The sequence below is a fragment of the Prionailurus bengalensis genome, chromosome B2 (genome assembly GCF_016509475.1).
Source record: "Prionailurus bengalensis isolate Pbe53 chromosome B2, Fcat_Pben_1.1_paternal_pri, whole genome shotgun sequence".
Lineage (NCBI taxonomy): Eukaryota > Metazoa > Chordata > Mammalia > Carnivora > Felidae > Prionailurus > Prionailurus bengalensis.
Window position 1 is genome coordinate 62,290,422 of NC_057349.1, and position 17,790 is coordinate 62,308,211.

The 17,790-nt window shown below is 34.5% G+C and overlaps 1 protein-coding gene across 3 annotated transcripts in view; it reads left to right on the plus strand.

The window, feature by feature from the left end:
* ADGRB3 (adhesion G protein-coupled receptor B3) overlaps nt 1–17,790 on the plus strand; it is a 732,453-nt gene that overhangs the window by 659,290 nt on the left and 55,373 nt on the right. For all 3 annotated transcript variants that reach the window (XM_043591727.1, XM_043591726.1, XM_043591728.1), the window contains 4 exons: nt 3,867–4,017; nt 6,573–6,642; nt 9,172–9,238; nt 11,727–11,812. In XM_043591727.1, the coding sequence (XP_043447662.1) occupies nt 3,867–4,017; nt 6,573–6,642; nt 9,172–9,238; nt 11,727–11,812 (374 nt within the window). The remainder of the gene's footprint in view (nt 1–3,866; nt 4,018–6,572; nt 6,643–9,171; nt 9,239–11,726; nt 11,813–17,790) is intronic.

The following is a 17,790-nucleotide window of genomic DNA, read 5'->3' on the forward strand; positions in this document are numbered from 1 at the left end:
GTTAATATACATGTTCAAGCGTATTTTTCTAACATCTCGAGTCAATTAGTATCTCTAATATTCCTGAGAACAAAAAAAGGCTTAGCATACTTTCATTTTCCCCCAATCCCTTGCAACTTTTATTTCTCTCACCTTTTAACCCTCATTACTATCATTTTGAATTTTATATACATATGGCCATATTTTTAAAATTAAAATATATTTAAGCTTTTAAATAAACATTTTTTTTAGACTTAATGTATTTCATCACTCTCTTTGCTGCCCATTACTTCTTTTATCCTATTCCCTCCTCCTGGATTTCTTCTTATTATTGGCTTATGTTGTCTACCAGTTCTCTCAGAGAGAATCCTGAAGTAGTAAACTTCAAGGTTCCTTTAATTATAAAAATATATTTATTTCTGCCTCTCACTTGAATAATAGTTTTGCTGGGTGTAGAAATCTATCTTCAAAGTTATTTTCCCTTATAATGCTGAAGGTATTATTCTACTTGTCTTCTTGTATCCTGGGTTGTTCACAAGGAGTCTGATGCCAACTTGATTATTTCTTTGTAAGTAATTTTTCTTTTGACTCTGACACCTTTTTAAGATTTTCTCTTTATCGTTGATCTTCACAAATTTCATCACACTGTAACTAGGGGTGTGTGTGTGTGTGTGTGTGTGTGTGTGTGTGTGTGTGTTATCTTCAATTTATCCTTTAGACCAGAGGATCTTTGAAGTTCTGAGAAGTTTTTCCATAATATTTCTTTAAATGCTGCCTTTCCTTGAAATTGTCTCTATTTTTTTCCTTCTGAACGTAGTTTCAAACAGATGTTAGAACTGTGTGTCATCTGTGTATCTTACTCCCCTGTTTCCATGTCTTCATCTCTGCTCCTTATGTGTAGCTTTGAGCTGGGGTATCCTTCTGTCTGCCATCATCTGCTCGTTTTTTAGATATTTCTCACAATCTCTACCACAGTTTATACTTCTTTTCTTTAATTTTATGAAATCTTTTCTATTATCCCTGAGGATTTGGGGTGAATAATATACATGAGGGTGACAGGTATGAACAGTGCTCAGTTTGCCAATTTAAATACCTTTTCAAGTTTTGTAATATTTGTCAACCACACTCAGCACATGTAAAGGACCAAATTGAGATTCGGCAAGGTAGGTGTATCAGAAGAATTGGATGATGAACTTGAGGTGCTAATGAGTCTCAGGTTTGGAATGGCAAGCTGTCAAGACTCACTTATTGTGGGAGTCAAAAGTAGACACACAGGTGAATAAGGAGAGGCTGTAAGACTGGAGGTCATGACAATGAGTCCAGTAGTAGGAAAATTGAACAGATGACAGTATATAAATCTGCTTATAGAAAAATAGAACCAGAGTGAGATTTCTAAATGTAAAAGTCTCTAGTACTGAGGGGATCCAAGAGATGGTCAATGTGGGATATAGGTTATGTGGAAAAAGGAAATCAAGGAATCCTGAACCCTGAATATTAGAAAGGCTACTCGTGTGGAAACTGAGATGACACATGTGGAAAATAGTTTATTTGAAAATTGCTATTATAAAAGTTGTATCTTAAAAATACAGTTTATCGAATCTATCAGAAAAATTGTGTGTCTCATGTGCAATGTCTGAGTTTATAGTGATTCTTCATATGATGAAGAAAAATTAGCTCTCTCTTTATTTTCAGGAACATAGATTTTGTTGTACTCTTCACATAAGATAAGTTTTGTGACTTTAGACCACTTTTTCCATATATATACATTCTTTGGGTTGAGACAGCTTTCCTTCATAGAGCAGTTTCTAGACATATATGAATATTCATCTCATTATAGTAGAATGCGATCGCTCATAAAAATGGGTCTTAGTTCTCTAGTTACTACACATTTTCCACGCATACTGTGGCCATATTCTTGTCTAGAGAGACATGAATTATTGAGATAAATGTCAGTATCCCCAAATGGCATCCATTTCAATTTGTATTAGAATTAAAGTGTGTAACAGAGAGTCCCAAAGCAACAAACATAATATAGAAAGAGCAAATTAAAAGTCTCTGTATTGACACATTGAGCATTTTATTATTTCTTATAAAATCTCAGTGCATCTAGTACTTAGCATTTAATATTGCAATATTTTTACATTGTTTTATACAACCTTATATTGATAGTTTAAAATGGGGAAGGAATAATTTTGCTAGCACATACAATTGAGATGGGACCAACTGGTGGAAGGAAATGACAGGTGAATTAGAAAGTGTAACAATGGGTATTAAATGGAAGAGTTATCTTTGAAATTCAGATTGGGATCAGGAACCGTAGATCAGGAGTGAACAAAAGTAGTCAGCCTGCAGATATTTAAACCCTTACCTGGAAGAAAAGTCTCAATGTCTCAAGTATAGAAGGAATCACAGTTGGTTCAAGTGACTACATTATGCCTGAAATAGGAGTAAAGGTATGAGGAAAGGGTTCTAGAAATCCATGACTTTATCATACTGAGAATTGTCATCTTTGTGAGGATAAACATAAGTAACCTAGGATTTTTAAGTGCTACATGAAATAAGGAATCACATGCTGAAAACCAACTGGTAACACCTTAGTACTGTTTTTAAAATAATGATGACTATGGTCATAATCAGTTGATGCACTTGCTATATGCCTAGCATGGTGCTACTCAGCTTCTGTACATTATCTCTCAACATTTAAAACAACCTTGAGAGATAAGCATGGTGAAGTTCTTTTTATAGGATTAAAAGAACTGAAAAGCTGAATTAACATCTGGTGAATTTCAAGAGAATAAGCAAATAATAGGAATAATTTGGGCCAAAAATTTAAAAGACATTTGACTTTAACAGTGTATTGGGTGGAGGTGGGAAGATGAGAGTTGTATTTTTATTTCTCTGTTAATGAGGTTTTTTTATGATTGTTTTTCTACTTCTGTGCTTTGCTCTTTTCAGTTTTGGGGAATAGCAAGACAGACTGACAGAGGAAGTTTAGTTAGTTACTAAATTTAGTTTAGTTACTGATTCTGATTTATGAAGACTTGCATTTTAACAAGATTTACACAAAGGCATTATACTAGTAGTGAAATAAGGAACAGCTTCTACCAAAATTCAGCTGCTCACCTTCGCAGATGAGTCACGAGTAACTAATGGTTGGCACATTCAGAATGATTAACTTGTGTGAAGTAAAATATCTATGAAATCATGGCTGTGTACTGCCAGTGACTCGATTAACTTTTCAAAATGACTTGATTACATACAACACATTGTAATGCAATAATAAAGAACAATGTATTAAGTACTTAAAAATACTTATGTTATTTTTGCACTAGGCTATTAACCAAATCTCATTTTATACTTTTCTACCTTGAATATCACACTTGTATAAAAGCAATTTTTCCTTTTGGATGGCTGTTGGGTTGTAATCTTAACATCAACACAGATAAAATAACAAAGAATTACCAGATAAAATGGAAGGATCAAGAACGTAGCCAAAAGAGTTATGCAAGATGTCTGTAACTTAAATTAAACTGAAGATAGGACCATTCCCATAATTACATTTCAAGAAAAAAAAAATTCCAAGTAAAGTAGTAATTGTAATCTCCCTTGGGTTTTAATTTACATTCAGGCTTCTCCTCATAAAAAAATGAACATGTAAATGGAATTAGGACATATCTTTTTTTCTATCATACATATCATATGCAGCATAAAGACTGCAGGGTTTCTAATTTCTGTAAATAATTACTCTGTCACACAGGAGAGGTAGATATTTGAAATAAAAGGAATGAGTTGAAGATGAACAGTCCTCTGGAGGACACAAGATTACCCCCCACCCCCCACCCCCACCCCCCCACTATATTCAGTGTGAGTCTTTTCTGTTTCCACAGAGCATCTGTACAACCACCACTGCATTTTTGCACTTTTTCTTCCTGGCTTCGTTCTGTTGGGTTTTAACTGAGGCGTGGCAGTCCTATATGGCTGTGACTGGAAAAATTAGGACCCGGCTTATAAGGAAACGTTTTTTGTGCCTTGGATGGGGTAAGCATATTAATATGCCCTTTCATGCTCTTGTTGTTAAAATGACTTTGAACACATATAATGAAGCAATAGGGTGTGATTATCCCCAACCTACTTTTTTTTGTCCAAGTTGATAAATGGAAGTGGAAATACATGAAGCTGGTCATTTTTGAACATTCTTTGAGCATTTGGAACTTTAAGAAGGAGTAAATATTGGATGACCACATAGCCATTCAGTTAAGCAGTGATGTAAGAAGAAGCCTAGGATAGCTACAGGCAGTACAGCAAAGTGTTCTCTGCTAATACATTCTGAAAATGCAAAATGTCTTACAGTGTTCAGGGCTCAAAACAGGTGCTAGTCACATATTCCCCACAAGAAAACTTTGAGAAGTCCATTCCAAGAGAGCTCAAAACAATTGAGGACTACAGCTGTCCATCACAGGAAGAAAGTCCACTTAGAGAGTGAATGAAACGTTGTGACTAGTGTGTAGGGTCCTCAAAGGAAAAAGAGAATTGTTGACAGACCGAGAATTAATTCATTGTTTGCTTTTCTTTATTAGGAAAAGTTTCTGTCAAATTGCCTTACGAAATAGGCATCTTGAAGATCCATGCATTTCATAAGGCCCATTCTAATGTTTAATTAGAATTAATTAGTTTAATTAGAATTAATTAGTTACTTTAAAGAAACTAGTTTCAGAAAACCTCAGGATTTTGTCATTTTTGCCTTTGAGTCCTGAAAGACTTGAACTAAAAAAAATGGGGAATTTTGGACCAAATATACAACAGATACCTAATGGACCAGAAGACTGGAGAATAGGATGCTTGATGGAGGCTGATAAATTACAAATAAGCAGACTTATTACAATAACAGAATAATTCATACTGGAAAAAGTAGGATTAATATATTAGGACTCTTTACACAGGCAAATGGGAGAATGTATTCTACTTGCACCTTCATAAAACTTTTGTCTGAATTTCATGACAAAGACCTTCTAGAGTTAAATTGGTACTGAATCAGGGGACACTTTTGTCGTGAATCAGTGCCATAGATCCAAGAAATATAGAATGCAGGTAAGTGACTTTACCTAAGTATAAAAAGTGGCAGTTTTCAAGAATGGTAACTACCTCATTTTGTATCATTACTAAAGATCTTGAGGAGAGGGCTGACAGCTGGTCTCCAAGTTTACAGATAATGTTAAACTACTCTGAATAGCAAAAAAGCTAAGGCAATGGTGCTAGACTATCAAGAATTCTGGGAGGTGGCAGATTAGTGGCATGTGAATTTCTATACAGCAAAGTGCAATGTAATAAATTTGGGAAAATAATTTGTATTTACAATACAAATAAATACAATACAATACAATACAATAAATGGTACAGGTTGAAGACTATTAATGCTTTAGCTATGACCCAGAAAAGAATTTTTTTCTAGTGAACTTGATGTAATCAGTCAAAAAGTCAACTATATATATCCGTGTGTGTGTGTGTGTGTGTGTGTGTGTGTGTATGGGGTGGGAGAGGCCCATATTTGTTTAAAAATATGATGTGTCCCTCTGAGATGCCCTTCATATTTTTTGTCATTAAACCTCATGAAGGAATGTGGTGTCACTTGAAAAGACTCACAGAAGAGAATAGCAGGAAGGAGGGGAAATGATAGGAAGAAAGAAGGTAGGTGGAGGGGACTCAAGAAGGTGATTAGATGATGGATTTTCAACATGAAAAGGCAAACATCACCTTCCTGAAAAGAAGACATGACCACATTTTTGTAAAATAATTAAACAGCATGGATTAGACTGAGCTCTGTTCACCAAAACACAGGGGCATTCCTTTGAACTTGAGTAAGGAGAGCATGATTCAGACAAACATAAACTAAAAGCTGTTAGGTCAGAATTGGCACAGGTATGTGGGCAATTGAATTCCAAAATGGACTGAGCAATGTGTGGAGTGATACCTACCGAGAAGTGCATGAAGCAAAACTGGCATATATTTTCTGACCTTCATTCAGGATTGCTAAAAGGAATATGACCAAGAAGCCCCAAAATTAATTCCTTAGGGCCCTTAATTTGGCCCTACACTCTTGTTATTATAAGTAAATCATAAAGAAAGAATTACATGAATGCTTTACTTTTTTCTGTCTTATAATAAGTACAACTTGATATGAATCAATATGGGGCCACCTGAAATGTTCCACTTCTGTGATATTCTATCACAGCAGAACATCCATTTTTTGCCTTTCTGATTTTATAACTATAAATTTCCTTTATAACAGTGTAAACCCCTAGGGAAAAATAACTTAAAAGATATACTAAATCTCTGTTATTAGTTTCCTTTAAACCCATGTCAAATGTGGTGGTAACCTAGCAACATTAGAGAAGTGCACTGAGTTAAAAACCCAGCTGTCGCTCTCATATTTTTGTACTTGAAAGAAATTTTGTAATGAAAACATACTTTATGAAGGAATTCATCCAAATGTAGTTGCTTCGATGTAAGCATTTTGAGTCTGTCCTAGCTTTTCTTGAGCCAGAGTGCACAGTGGTTACAGCTGAACGTGAAGTCTGACCATGTTTTTCTTGCAGGTTTACCAGCATTAGTAGTGGCCACATCAGTAGGCTTCACAAGGACGAAAGGATATGGCACTGATCACTAGTAAGTCCATCCACAGTGATAAATCATGTTTATAATTAAGTAAATCATCATCTATGCTCCATTAGTCTTGGTTGGCACTGCTGATGCCTTGCATTTTGTCACTGAGTCATTAACAATGGTAGAAATCACATTAGTGAGGAATGATATAAGGTAGCTGAAATGCACAGAGGTTAGGAAGTAAGTGGTGAAGCCCTGTTCAGAATCCTTGTTTCAATTTCACATTTCTTCATAAGGACAATGAATTTGATTTTTAAAATATTTCAATATTTACTTTGTGTGTTTAATCTCAAATGCATTTGTTTAGATCTGGATAAATCTTGATGTTTACCTTTTAGAATATGATCCTGATGTGAGCTTCTAATTTCACTGATGATAATGTATATTAGTATCAACCAAGTTGTGAAAGATCAGCTCAAGTTTTGTTGCCGTGTTAGGGAAATACTGAAACATAAGGATCAGGGGGATCAGTAAATTACACATTAGAAAATGCCTAGGCTGCGGGAGAAATTAGAGGGAAGAAAGAGGGTGGGGTATCAGCCCATCCTATCACAGCTGTAACACTGATAAATTCAAGAGAGATTTTATAAATAAAGTTTATATTGAAATATTTAAAATTTAAAACAATGCACTTTTATATTTTATTTCATCTGCTCTCTCAAGGTGAGGAGGCAGTTGAGAAGTGGAGAAAAAGATGGGCGCATCTTCTTACAAGTATAAATTTTTAAAGTGAGATTTTCGGTTTGTCTTCAGGTTTGAGATGGGAATTAGTGCTTATTAGTCCTTCTAGTGGGCTCATCCAAATGGAGACTGTGAGAAGAGACATCATTCCACCTGCCCAACAAAAGGACATTTCCAAAGAATTTAAAGAACTCATGTCATTAGAGCATTTGTTTTTCTTCTGCCATCTATGTTATAAACACACAAACAAGCAAAACTCCCTGATAGCGTTATGTTGTAGTGTAGTGCTTACTACAGCACTACTACCTTTAAGCCATTACCTTTTACAGGAGTATGACTTTCGGTATAAATCCAGTATTTGAAAGGCACTGTGTTGGAGATATAGCAAGAGGTAGGAATTATGGATGATATGGTTCCAACTTTCAAAGAGTTTGTGATTGAAACCGAGTACAATATAATGAGTAGTATGTCAGTTTAAAGATTAACTCACAAAAATACAGTAGAAAATCAGTGGCAGTCTCAGAGACACCAAACTACAGTGTTCTATCAGACTAAAGGCTTTTCGCCCAGGTGTTTTATTTTAAAACGTAGATGTTAAATTATCAACCCTAAAGTAGGAAAGTAGAATTTTATCTGTTCACTGTTATGGCAAGGAGAAATAACTAAATGCAGACTTCGAATACCCACATACACACACATTTGTTTTAGGTATATATCGATACATGCATTGCTGTGTGTGTGTGTGTGTGTGTGTGTGTGTGTACCTACTAGATTAAAATTTTTAATTAAGATAAAATTTATGCAGAGCAGCATTCACACTGTTAAGTGTGTAGTTCTGTGAGTTTTAACAAATGCCTAAGTCAGGTAACCACCACCACAACCAATATAGAAAAAGTGTGTCCTTAGAACCAATATACAACAGTTATTGTTAATTGTTAATTTTGGAGGCAGCATGATGATTCTGTGGACCTAGAAGTAATACTGACAGGGTCAAATGTCAAAAGCAGATGCAAGAAGTAGTAGGTGTGACTCATTGCATCAGCAGAGATAAAACATCTCCTGGTGTTTTCCTACATTCCTTATATTTCCTTATATTCCTAGACCATGCACATGCAGATGGGCCACCTTGCAAAGCCTCCAGTGCCAAGCCCCATGCCTTCTTCATGCCTCTCTACTGTGAGAGAATAAGTGTTCTTACCTAAATGGGTTACCATGTCAATATCAGTACAAACCTGCATTTCCTGGTGAATTTAGTAATTGAAATAAACACAGCCACACTTATTTTTATTCAAAAGCTTATCTTTACTGAATTTTGTTAATAGTCTGGGGCAAAAGTAAAATCAGAACAAAAAACAAGCGCACAAAATATAGATTATTTGTTCCTTTCAATGATGGCTTTTAAACCAATTTCTCCCAATATCTCAATGGCCTCAAGGAAGAACACATAAATGGCATACGCAAGACTCTAAAAGCATGCTGTTCTTGCTTGAAAGAGCATTTGAAAATTTTCATAATGGATACAGAGCACCATTTTACAAAACTTATGTGATAGTCACCTTTGTACTAAAAGTCAATATAAAAATCTCACTGGAAGAGTAATTTGTCTAAAATGTTTTAACTGCCTGAAAGTAAGGCCTTATAATAAAAGTTCCTTTTCTGCGAAAGGTGTATAGTGTTTCTCACGCATCAAATGCTCTCATTTTCGCTTTTTCCACCTCTTCCATGCATTTCTGCTTAATTACAAACCTTCAAAATGGGCCCAAATTTGAACGCTAAGTAATTTGTATCACACTTCAATGGTTTAGCACTTATCACTAATTTCTGTTAGTTTTTATCTGATGTTGTTTTTAGCTGCTGGCTCTCTCTTGAAGGAGGACTACTCTACGCTTTTGTTGGACCTGCAGCTGCTGTTGTCCTGGTAAAACATCAAAATCTACTCGTTCTGTTTTCTTATCAAAGACTACTTGGCTTCAATTACAGTGACAATTTTTGTGTTCACTGTAAAGAAACTTTAACGTAGAATGTATTATTACTTCATTATTAATTACTACTTAAATTTGAATACCAACTGCTCTTTAGTCCTTTAGTACTCTAAAATACTCTTACTTTGAAGACTGAAGAATATTGAACATGCTTACAGTAATTTCACATTTATGAAGAAGTTTGAGTAAGTTTCAACCGATTCTTCATTGTTAATGTACACAATCAATTATTATTTCACTTTACACCATTCTGTGCAATCTCCATCGTTGTTAAGATCGCTTAATCTTAGTAACTGCTGCTGCTACCAAATGTCAACAAGAAAACTTATGTCCATATGTCAGAGTTTCCTAACCTCAGTGCACAGATTTTGGATAACATATTTCTTTGTTGTGGGGCTGTCCTGTATATGTCAGGATGTTTAACAGCATCCCTGGCCTCTACCTACTAGATAGATACCAGTAGTATCCTCAGGTTGGTAAAAATCAAAGCTGTCTCCAGACATTTCCCAATATTCCCTGTGGGCAAAAATCACCCCCGAGTTGAGAACCCCTGCCGTATTTTGTGCATAAGGATTTAAATTTTTTTCTTTTTAGAATCACTAAATAATTCCTTTACATATTTAATTATGGGAACATGGAATTTGCTACCAATTTACCTTTCGTTCTCTCACTTTGATATTCTAGATTACAATACAAATCTTTCTTGTCTAATAAATCTTTAAATGAAAATGTAAGGGGGAAAATGGTGTGAATTAAATACAAAGATCCACATCACTGTGCAATTAGAGTTCTAATTGGAGAACTACCCTTTGGTTTCTTGAACAATTCATTGCATATATGGAAGCTAGCAATACCTTTATTAATAACTCTATATGATTTTTTCTTTCTTTAACATTTGCTCTCCATCTTCTAAACTATAGCAGGGAGCAGAAACTGTCCATGATTCACAAGACAAAATCTAGGCATCAGTCTTAGAGAAGAGCATAGGGAGATGGAAGCTATTAGGCACATTTTTGTCTGCTGCATCGAATTCTTATTTAATCAATTGAATTATTTCCCTAAGGTACCAAGTTAATATACATATAACCCTAAAATGGAGAAACAAAGAGTATATGTATAATTGAAAAACCAAAGTATGGTCTTTGGAGTAGTGATGGATTCCCTCATGATTAAATTGTAGATTAATAGAATCCATGGAATACACGTTTTTTTCTCCTAGTTCATATAATGAGAAATGTGAAGATGAGTAAGTCTCTCTCTTGATTAAATGGTATCTTGTCAGAAAGCTATGAAGAGTGACACTTCCTAATAAGTCCCTACCTATCAGTTGCTTTGGATCTTCCTTATACCAGCAGTTAAATAGATTTCAGCTTTATATTTCATCTGGCCAATGTTCTGGGAAAAAGGAATTTTTCTTTTTTCTTAACCAGTCATCCTGTTTAATTTAAAACAGACTTTTGTGAACCACTAGTTTCAATGTAAAGGCTTCATCATTTGCACTGGGGGATGCACCAAGATTCCATTGATCATGGAGGGTAAGGGGCAGGAAGGCAAAAAGAAAATATTTTTCCTTGATTATCTTGGTCTCAGCGTTGGACTGGATTCCTTTGTCAGGAAGTGCTGGTAGGTTAGAGAACTGTGGGCGCTCATCATAATAAGTTGCTACAAATAGACCACAGACATCTCTACGGCTTTTTACAATTTTACTTGAGAGAGAAAAATATGTGTGATTTCATTTCAGATGTATTATGCGCAAAGATCTTTTAAGTGAGAGTAAGAGAGTCTTAGAAAATGCTGAGAAGTGTTCAATAGAGCACATTTTAAGAGTTGATGTTAGTATCCATCTCCTAAAGGATGCTGGTGAGTTGAATAGGCTTTCTCTTTTGTCTAGAAAAGCATGGTACATCAAAATGCTCCCCCAACCCATAGGAGAGATAGCTACACAGTATGAGGAATTTAGACATTCTTTTCTCACTTCTGGGGACAATGACAAATTCTTAGCACCTTTGGCTGCCAGGGCTCAATCTAGTCTCACACTGTGAGACTGAAAATCTTTTGATTCTCATAGGGTAAAACTCATTTAGACAATTGATTTTAATCAGGGGTGACTTAGAATGCCAGACTCACATATTATGGCACTGTTTAAAAGGTAGACAATTGAATGTTAATCTCCTCGGTGTTAACTGCAAAGCATGGAAATTTAATGTACTTAACGTACTTTAAAACTTTAAGGTTAACACACCATTGTTAAATTGTTCTCCTTTATGCACTTATAAAATATTTGACAAGTGCTTTCTCTCACTACTGTTGTGAGTTTATAATTCTGAAATGGTTATAAATTAATCAAAGAGGGTTTTCAGGAGAAACAGGGACCTAATTTCCTTCAATATCATTGAAAGGTCAACCTTTGTTTCTGTTTGACAGGTCAACATGGTGATTGGCATTTTGGTATTTAATAAACTTGTTTCCAGAGATGGGATCCTAGATAAAAAGCTCAAACACAGAGCCGGGTAAGCTGCAATTGGTGGATTTTGTAGGTTCCTTACCAGTGAATCCCATACTCCAATTCCAGATCATCATTGACTGCATTTTAACTGTGCCTTGAATTTTGTTCCTGATGAACCGATGTGTCTGGTAGAGTCTGCCATTCAGATTTTTTTTTCAATGTGCTATTCTTAAGTAATGCAACTAATATCTAAAAATAATTTTTAAGACCATTAGAAAGTCTGGGTTTGTTTGTGCATATTGCTCGTTTGTAAGATAAGAAGATTAGATGTTAAGGCTGGAGTGAAAATACTTGTTCTTTTGTTTGTTTGTTTGTTTGTTTCAAGTTTTATTTAAATTCCAATTAGCTAATCTATAGTGTAATATTGGTTTCAGGAGTACAATTTAGTGATTCATCACTTACATACAACAGAGTGATCATCACAATAAGTGCCCTCCTTAATGCCCATCACCCATTTGGCCCATCCCCTGCTGACCTCCATTAAACCTCAGTTTGTTTTCTATAGCTAATAGTCTCTTATGGTTTGTCTCCCTCATTCTCTTTTTTCTTCCTTCCCCTATGTTCATCTGTGTTGTTTCTTAAATTCCATATATGAGTGAAATCATATGGTACTTGTCTTTCTCTGACTTGCCTCACTTAGCTTAATTCTCTATAGCTCCATCCATGTTGTTGAAATGGCAAGACCATTCTTTTCTATGGCTGAGTAATATTCCACTGTGTGTGTGTATACCACATCTTCTTTATTCATTCATCAATTGATAGACATTTGGGCTCTTTCCATAATTTGGCTATTGTTGATAATGCTGCTATAAACATTGGGGTATAAAAATACTTGTCCTTAGTTGAACATTTTCAAAGTCCCCTTAGTTTGCATCACAATGGACAGGAGGGTAGATCAAACATAATGTTGATATGTGACACAATGGAATCGAGACAAGTAATTCCTACTAGGGCAAAAATACTAGATTCTCTTTGATTAATTGTATATATCAGAAAATTTCTTCATATGAAACAATCACTAATGAAACAGTATTCTTGTCATATATTTTCATTTTTTATGATGTTTTGACTATAAATTGCTAGGAAGAGTTATTTTTAATTTTCATTTGCACATTTTAACCACTTATAAAATTTAGGAAAGCATCTCCTTTAATTTTACTGTTACTATGATACCACCACATTTAATGACTAACAACATTCCATAAGCAGATTGATACCAGCCTTTTAAGGTTACACAGTCACCTCATCTTACAAATTTGTAGAAATCTAAAGGAAATCTTAATGCTTTTGAATTTTCTTGTTTATATTTTCTTATAAAAAGTTTATAGCTTTCTCCTTTATATTTAGCTCTACTTTCATTCAAAACTTACCCTACAATTGTTATTTCTTTACTAATTTATAGTACTATTTAATAGTCATAGTATTTGATCACTGAGCAGTGAGAATTTTAAGTCCTTTATGTTTATAATCTATGCAATGACTTCTAAGATACCCAAGGTATGTTTTCCCCTAGTAAAAGACTCGGTTTAATGCTTATATAAAATATAAATATAAATATAAAAATTTGATACCATTAATATCAAATATTAGAACTGCAACGATGTAACAAAACATCACTGGAGGTTCCCTTCAAAGGGGGGCCATCACATCAGAGGAGTCTCCATAGACTTTTCAGTTCAGATGAGTCTCTATAGTATCTTTAACCAGCTAAACCTGAACCTGCACAGACACTGCTTTCTGTACCACTTGAACTTGAAGCTTTCACACTATTATTCTGCCATGTATGGTTGGACTTGGAGCAATAGCTTCAGTATTTCTTCCCAGATTAATTCTTTAAGAATAAATTGACCGTACTGAGTATGGTGTATGGAAACTCACTTCTGCCACTAGTGGCATGCACACACGTGTATTATTAATTGGAGGCGTGGGCGTTAGTGGTTAGGAGAAAGCTTTGAGGTAAAAAAATGTTTTTAAATAAAGCCATGCTCAGTATCTAGCTCTGCAGTTTACTAGCTGTGTGTGTCTTTCGGCATGTTATTTCATTTTTCTGGGGTTCGGTCTTCATACCTGCAAAATGGGGATAATCATTTTTGCTTCATAATAGAGTATATGAAATATAATGTGTATAAAGGATTCATTAGAGTAGCAAATAGCAAGTACTCATTCAACCAATTGTGGCTATTTTTATGATGAGTTAAATGAAGAAAAAACCCTGATTTCTATCAATCAAGCATCTATGCTTCCACCACTGATGACCTTGAGGTCAAAAAAAAAAAAAAGAGAGATGAGATCATCAGAATGAGTATAAAGCTAAGGATTTATTACATTTGCAGTTAGTATTTTTTTCTCATTTAATCATTTTATATGTAATATCCAGTTTGATTCACATAGCTCTTTGTAAGAGAAAACATATGTTTAAGAGAAATGACAGCTTTGTCATGTTATGAATTTAGAAATTATCCACTTTAATCTACACATTAATTTTAAAACGTCTACTTATAAAAATAGTATTAGAAGTTACATCTGTTTTACTGGCAAAATCGAGCCAGTGTTTTTCTGGTTCAAAGGCCACTATTGAAGAAATAAAAATGTTAATATGTGTATAAAAAAGCAGAATGTTGATTACTGTTCAAAGAAGAAAAGAATTATCAACAAGTTAATAACTCTAGGTGTTAAGAAAGTCTTTCTATAATATAAAATGCAATTTATGCCAAAGTATGTATAGATTGAAATTTGCTATTTCAAAATGTTATTGAAGGAAATTTTTTAGAAAATATAAGTGATAAGCAGCATCTGGGTGGCTCAGTGGGTTTAGAGTCCGACTTGGCTCAGGTCACAATCTCACAGTTTGAGAGTTTCAGCCCCTCACTGGGCTCTGTGCTAACAGCTCCAAGCCTGGAGCTGGAGCCTGCTTTAGATTCTGGGTCTCCCTCTCTCTCTGCCCCTCCCCTGCTCTTACTCTGTCTCTCTTTCTCTCAAAAATAAATAAACATTAAAAAATACTTTAAAAATATATGTATATATAAGTATTTGAAGCTACTTTCACTTCACAGAGAATCAGTGAAGGCAATCATAAAGACTTCAGTGAACAATCAATAATCAGAATTAACTATGGAAACGTTGAGTAGGAAGTTAATTAACTTAACAGTTGATGCCCCTAATTGTAAATATTGACCATTTCAGATTGAAAAAATATATATATCATGTTTATGACTTGATATGTTTATGAAACATTGTTTATTATTTAGACTCAAATATGTTCCTCTTCCCATTTTTTCTTTGTTTCCTCCATTTTATAATTATTATAAACTAACCAAGCATAGTTTATGCTCAATAACTATTTATAAAGGAATGAGTGAATGAATATTTAAAAATACAGTGTCTTGACAAGTTTAATACCCAAATTATATTAAGTTTTTCTAACATGTAAAATATAGTTACCCAAAAGGGATTGATTGTAATTAACACATCCTATATAAAAAAAATTGGAAATAATGAAAAGACAAAATGGCATGTGTCTTCTTAGAACATCTCAAGCAAAATATTTCACTTTTTTTTCCCCTTTTTCTTCAATGGGACTTTCTTATCTACTGTTTTAAACTGGTTTTATCTCATCTACATAAGTTAAGGAAACTACCAGGATCTTGTACAAATATCATGAGATTTTTTCCAAAGGGAAAGGGTAATATTTTCTTTTCAGGTAATTTACATGGTATCAACAATAAACCAATCGGACAAATTTTTTTTCTAAGCAAAAGAAAAACAAAATTGGGAAGGGAAACTTGTAGACCTCAAGACCCTGCATGAGTAGACAGCATAATCTGGATGAAATGACTGTGTTGCTGCCCTGGTGAATATGGTAACATTTGAACTTATGGGAAATTCAATTTTTTTAACCGTTGACACTTTTTATTTTATACATGTATAATTTCCCCTGTAACAAAGAAACAAGATTTTATTTCCATTGCAGCAACCCTGTTCTGCATTTAGACTATGTGTTCTTCATACTGTATTAATTTCTGTAGTGGTCATACAAACTAGGGGAAAATATTCTATCTCCTTGGATAACGTATCTTTCCTCTGCTCCATATACATCTAATAGTCAAATTCCAAAAGTGCCCAACCAGTTATCATCAAGTGTAGCTTTCAACAATTAGTCCTGACTGAAGGAAGTATGTATAGCCTTTTAGTCACAATCAATCTCAACTAAAGAGAAATAAGCATTTCAAATACTGACTTCAGATTTATTTTCAGGAAAGTCCATACTTAGAACAAATTAGTTTTTCTCAAAGCTAAAATATTTGTACCATATACTAAAATTAATTTTTAGTCACCTTTGGCTTTTCAATCTTGTTTTAGCGCCTAGAGACAAAGAGTCCTTAAATTGAGAAAGCCACATTTGTATTTAAAGCACAGATACCCAATAGCATATCTTCTCTGATAAAGGAAACAATAAATAAGTCATGTCTTTTTAATATTAATCTGATGGAACTTAACAAGATTGAAGACACTAAAATATATAGTTAGGGCAATTATGTGAATTCCTGCTTTTCATCAGAATAATCTATGGAGCTTTAAAAAACACAAATGCCTGCACCCTATTAAATTGGAGTCTTTGGGGTCTATCTATCTATCTATCTAGATATATATCTATCTCTAGCTCTATCTATCTATATAGGTGGATAGAGATAGATAGAGCTAGAGATAGATATATAGATATCTCTATATGGGGCGCCTGGGTGGCGCAGTCGGTTGAGCGTCCGACTTCAGCCAGGTCACGATCTCGCGGTCCGGGAGTTCGAGCCCCGCGTCGGGCTCTGGGCTGATGGCTCAGAGCCTGGAGCTTGTTTCCGATTCTGTGTCTCCCTCTCTCTCTGCCCCTCCCCTGTGCATGCTCTGTCTCTCTCTGTCCCAAAAATAAATAAACGTTAAAAAAAAAATTTATAGATATCTCTATAGATATATATATCTGATGATCTATAGATAGATATATAGATAGATATATCTGATGTGCAGTTACTGTGGAGAATACTGGTATAGGTACTCTTTTGGGAGTAGTTTCAAACACATTAGCATGCCTGTTGAGGCATTCATGATCCAAACTGAATAGCCTATTGCTTACTTATTGTGAAAAGTTTGGGCACATGTGCCAGTACATAAGTCTTGGGTTGAATCAGTAAAATGAATAATTTAGTATCATAATTTCCCACCCTCACATCTAACTCTAAAAGCTTTGATTTTTCTCATGAGGTCTACTGATCAATCTACTTAATAGCTTTCAGATTTATTATCTCATCCAAGCACTGTTCACAAATGAGTGCACTTCTTTAAAACAAACCAGACATTCTGAATTATGACCATCTTAAGATGTTTCTCTGTACTGCCACTTTTATTAACACATGTCCACTAAATATTATTTTGGAAAAACCTACTAGGAAAACATTTTATTATTTTATTTTATTTTATTTATTTTTATTTATTTTTATTGTTCTCATGTACTTTAATTATAAATATTATAGGTCACCTATGGTTTGCTGTAGGTATATTTTATTTTATTTTTTGTCAAATTGGCTTCTATACAACCCAGTGCTCATCTCAACAAGTGCTGTCCTCAATGCCTGTCACTCATTTTCCCCTCTTCCCCACTCTCCATTCACCCTCAGTTTGTTTTCTGTATTTAAGAGTCTCTTGTGGTTTGCCTCCCTCCGTCTTTGTTTGTAACTATTTTTCTCCCTTCCCTTCCCCCATGGACTTCTGTTAAGTTTCTCAAGATCCACATATGTGTGAAAACATGTGATATCTGTCCTTCTCTGACTGACTTACTTCACTCAGCATAATACCTTCCAGTTCCAGCCACGTTGCTGCAAATGAAATGATTTCATTCTTTTTCATTGCCAAGTAGTATTCCATTGTATATATAAACCACATCTTGTTTATCCATTCATCATACCAAATAGCATATCTTCTCTGATAAAGGAAACA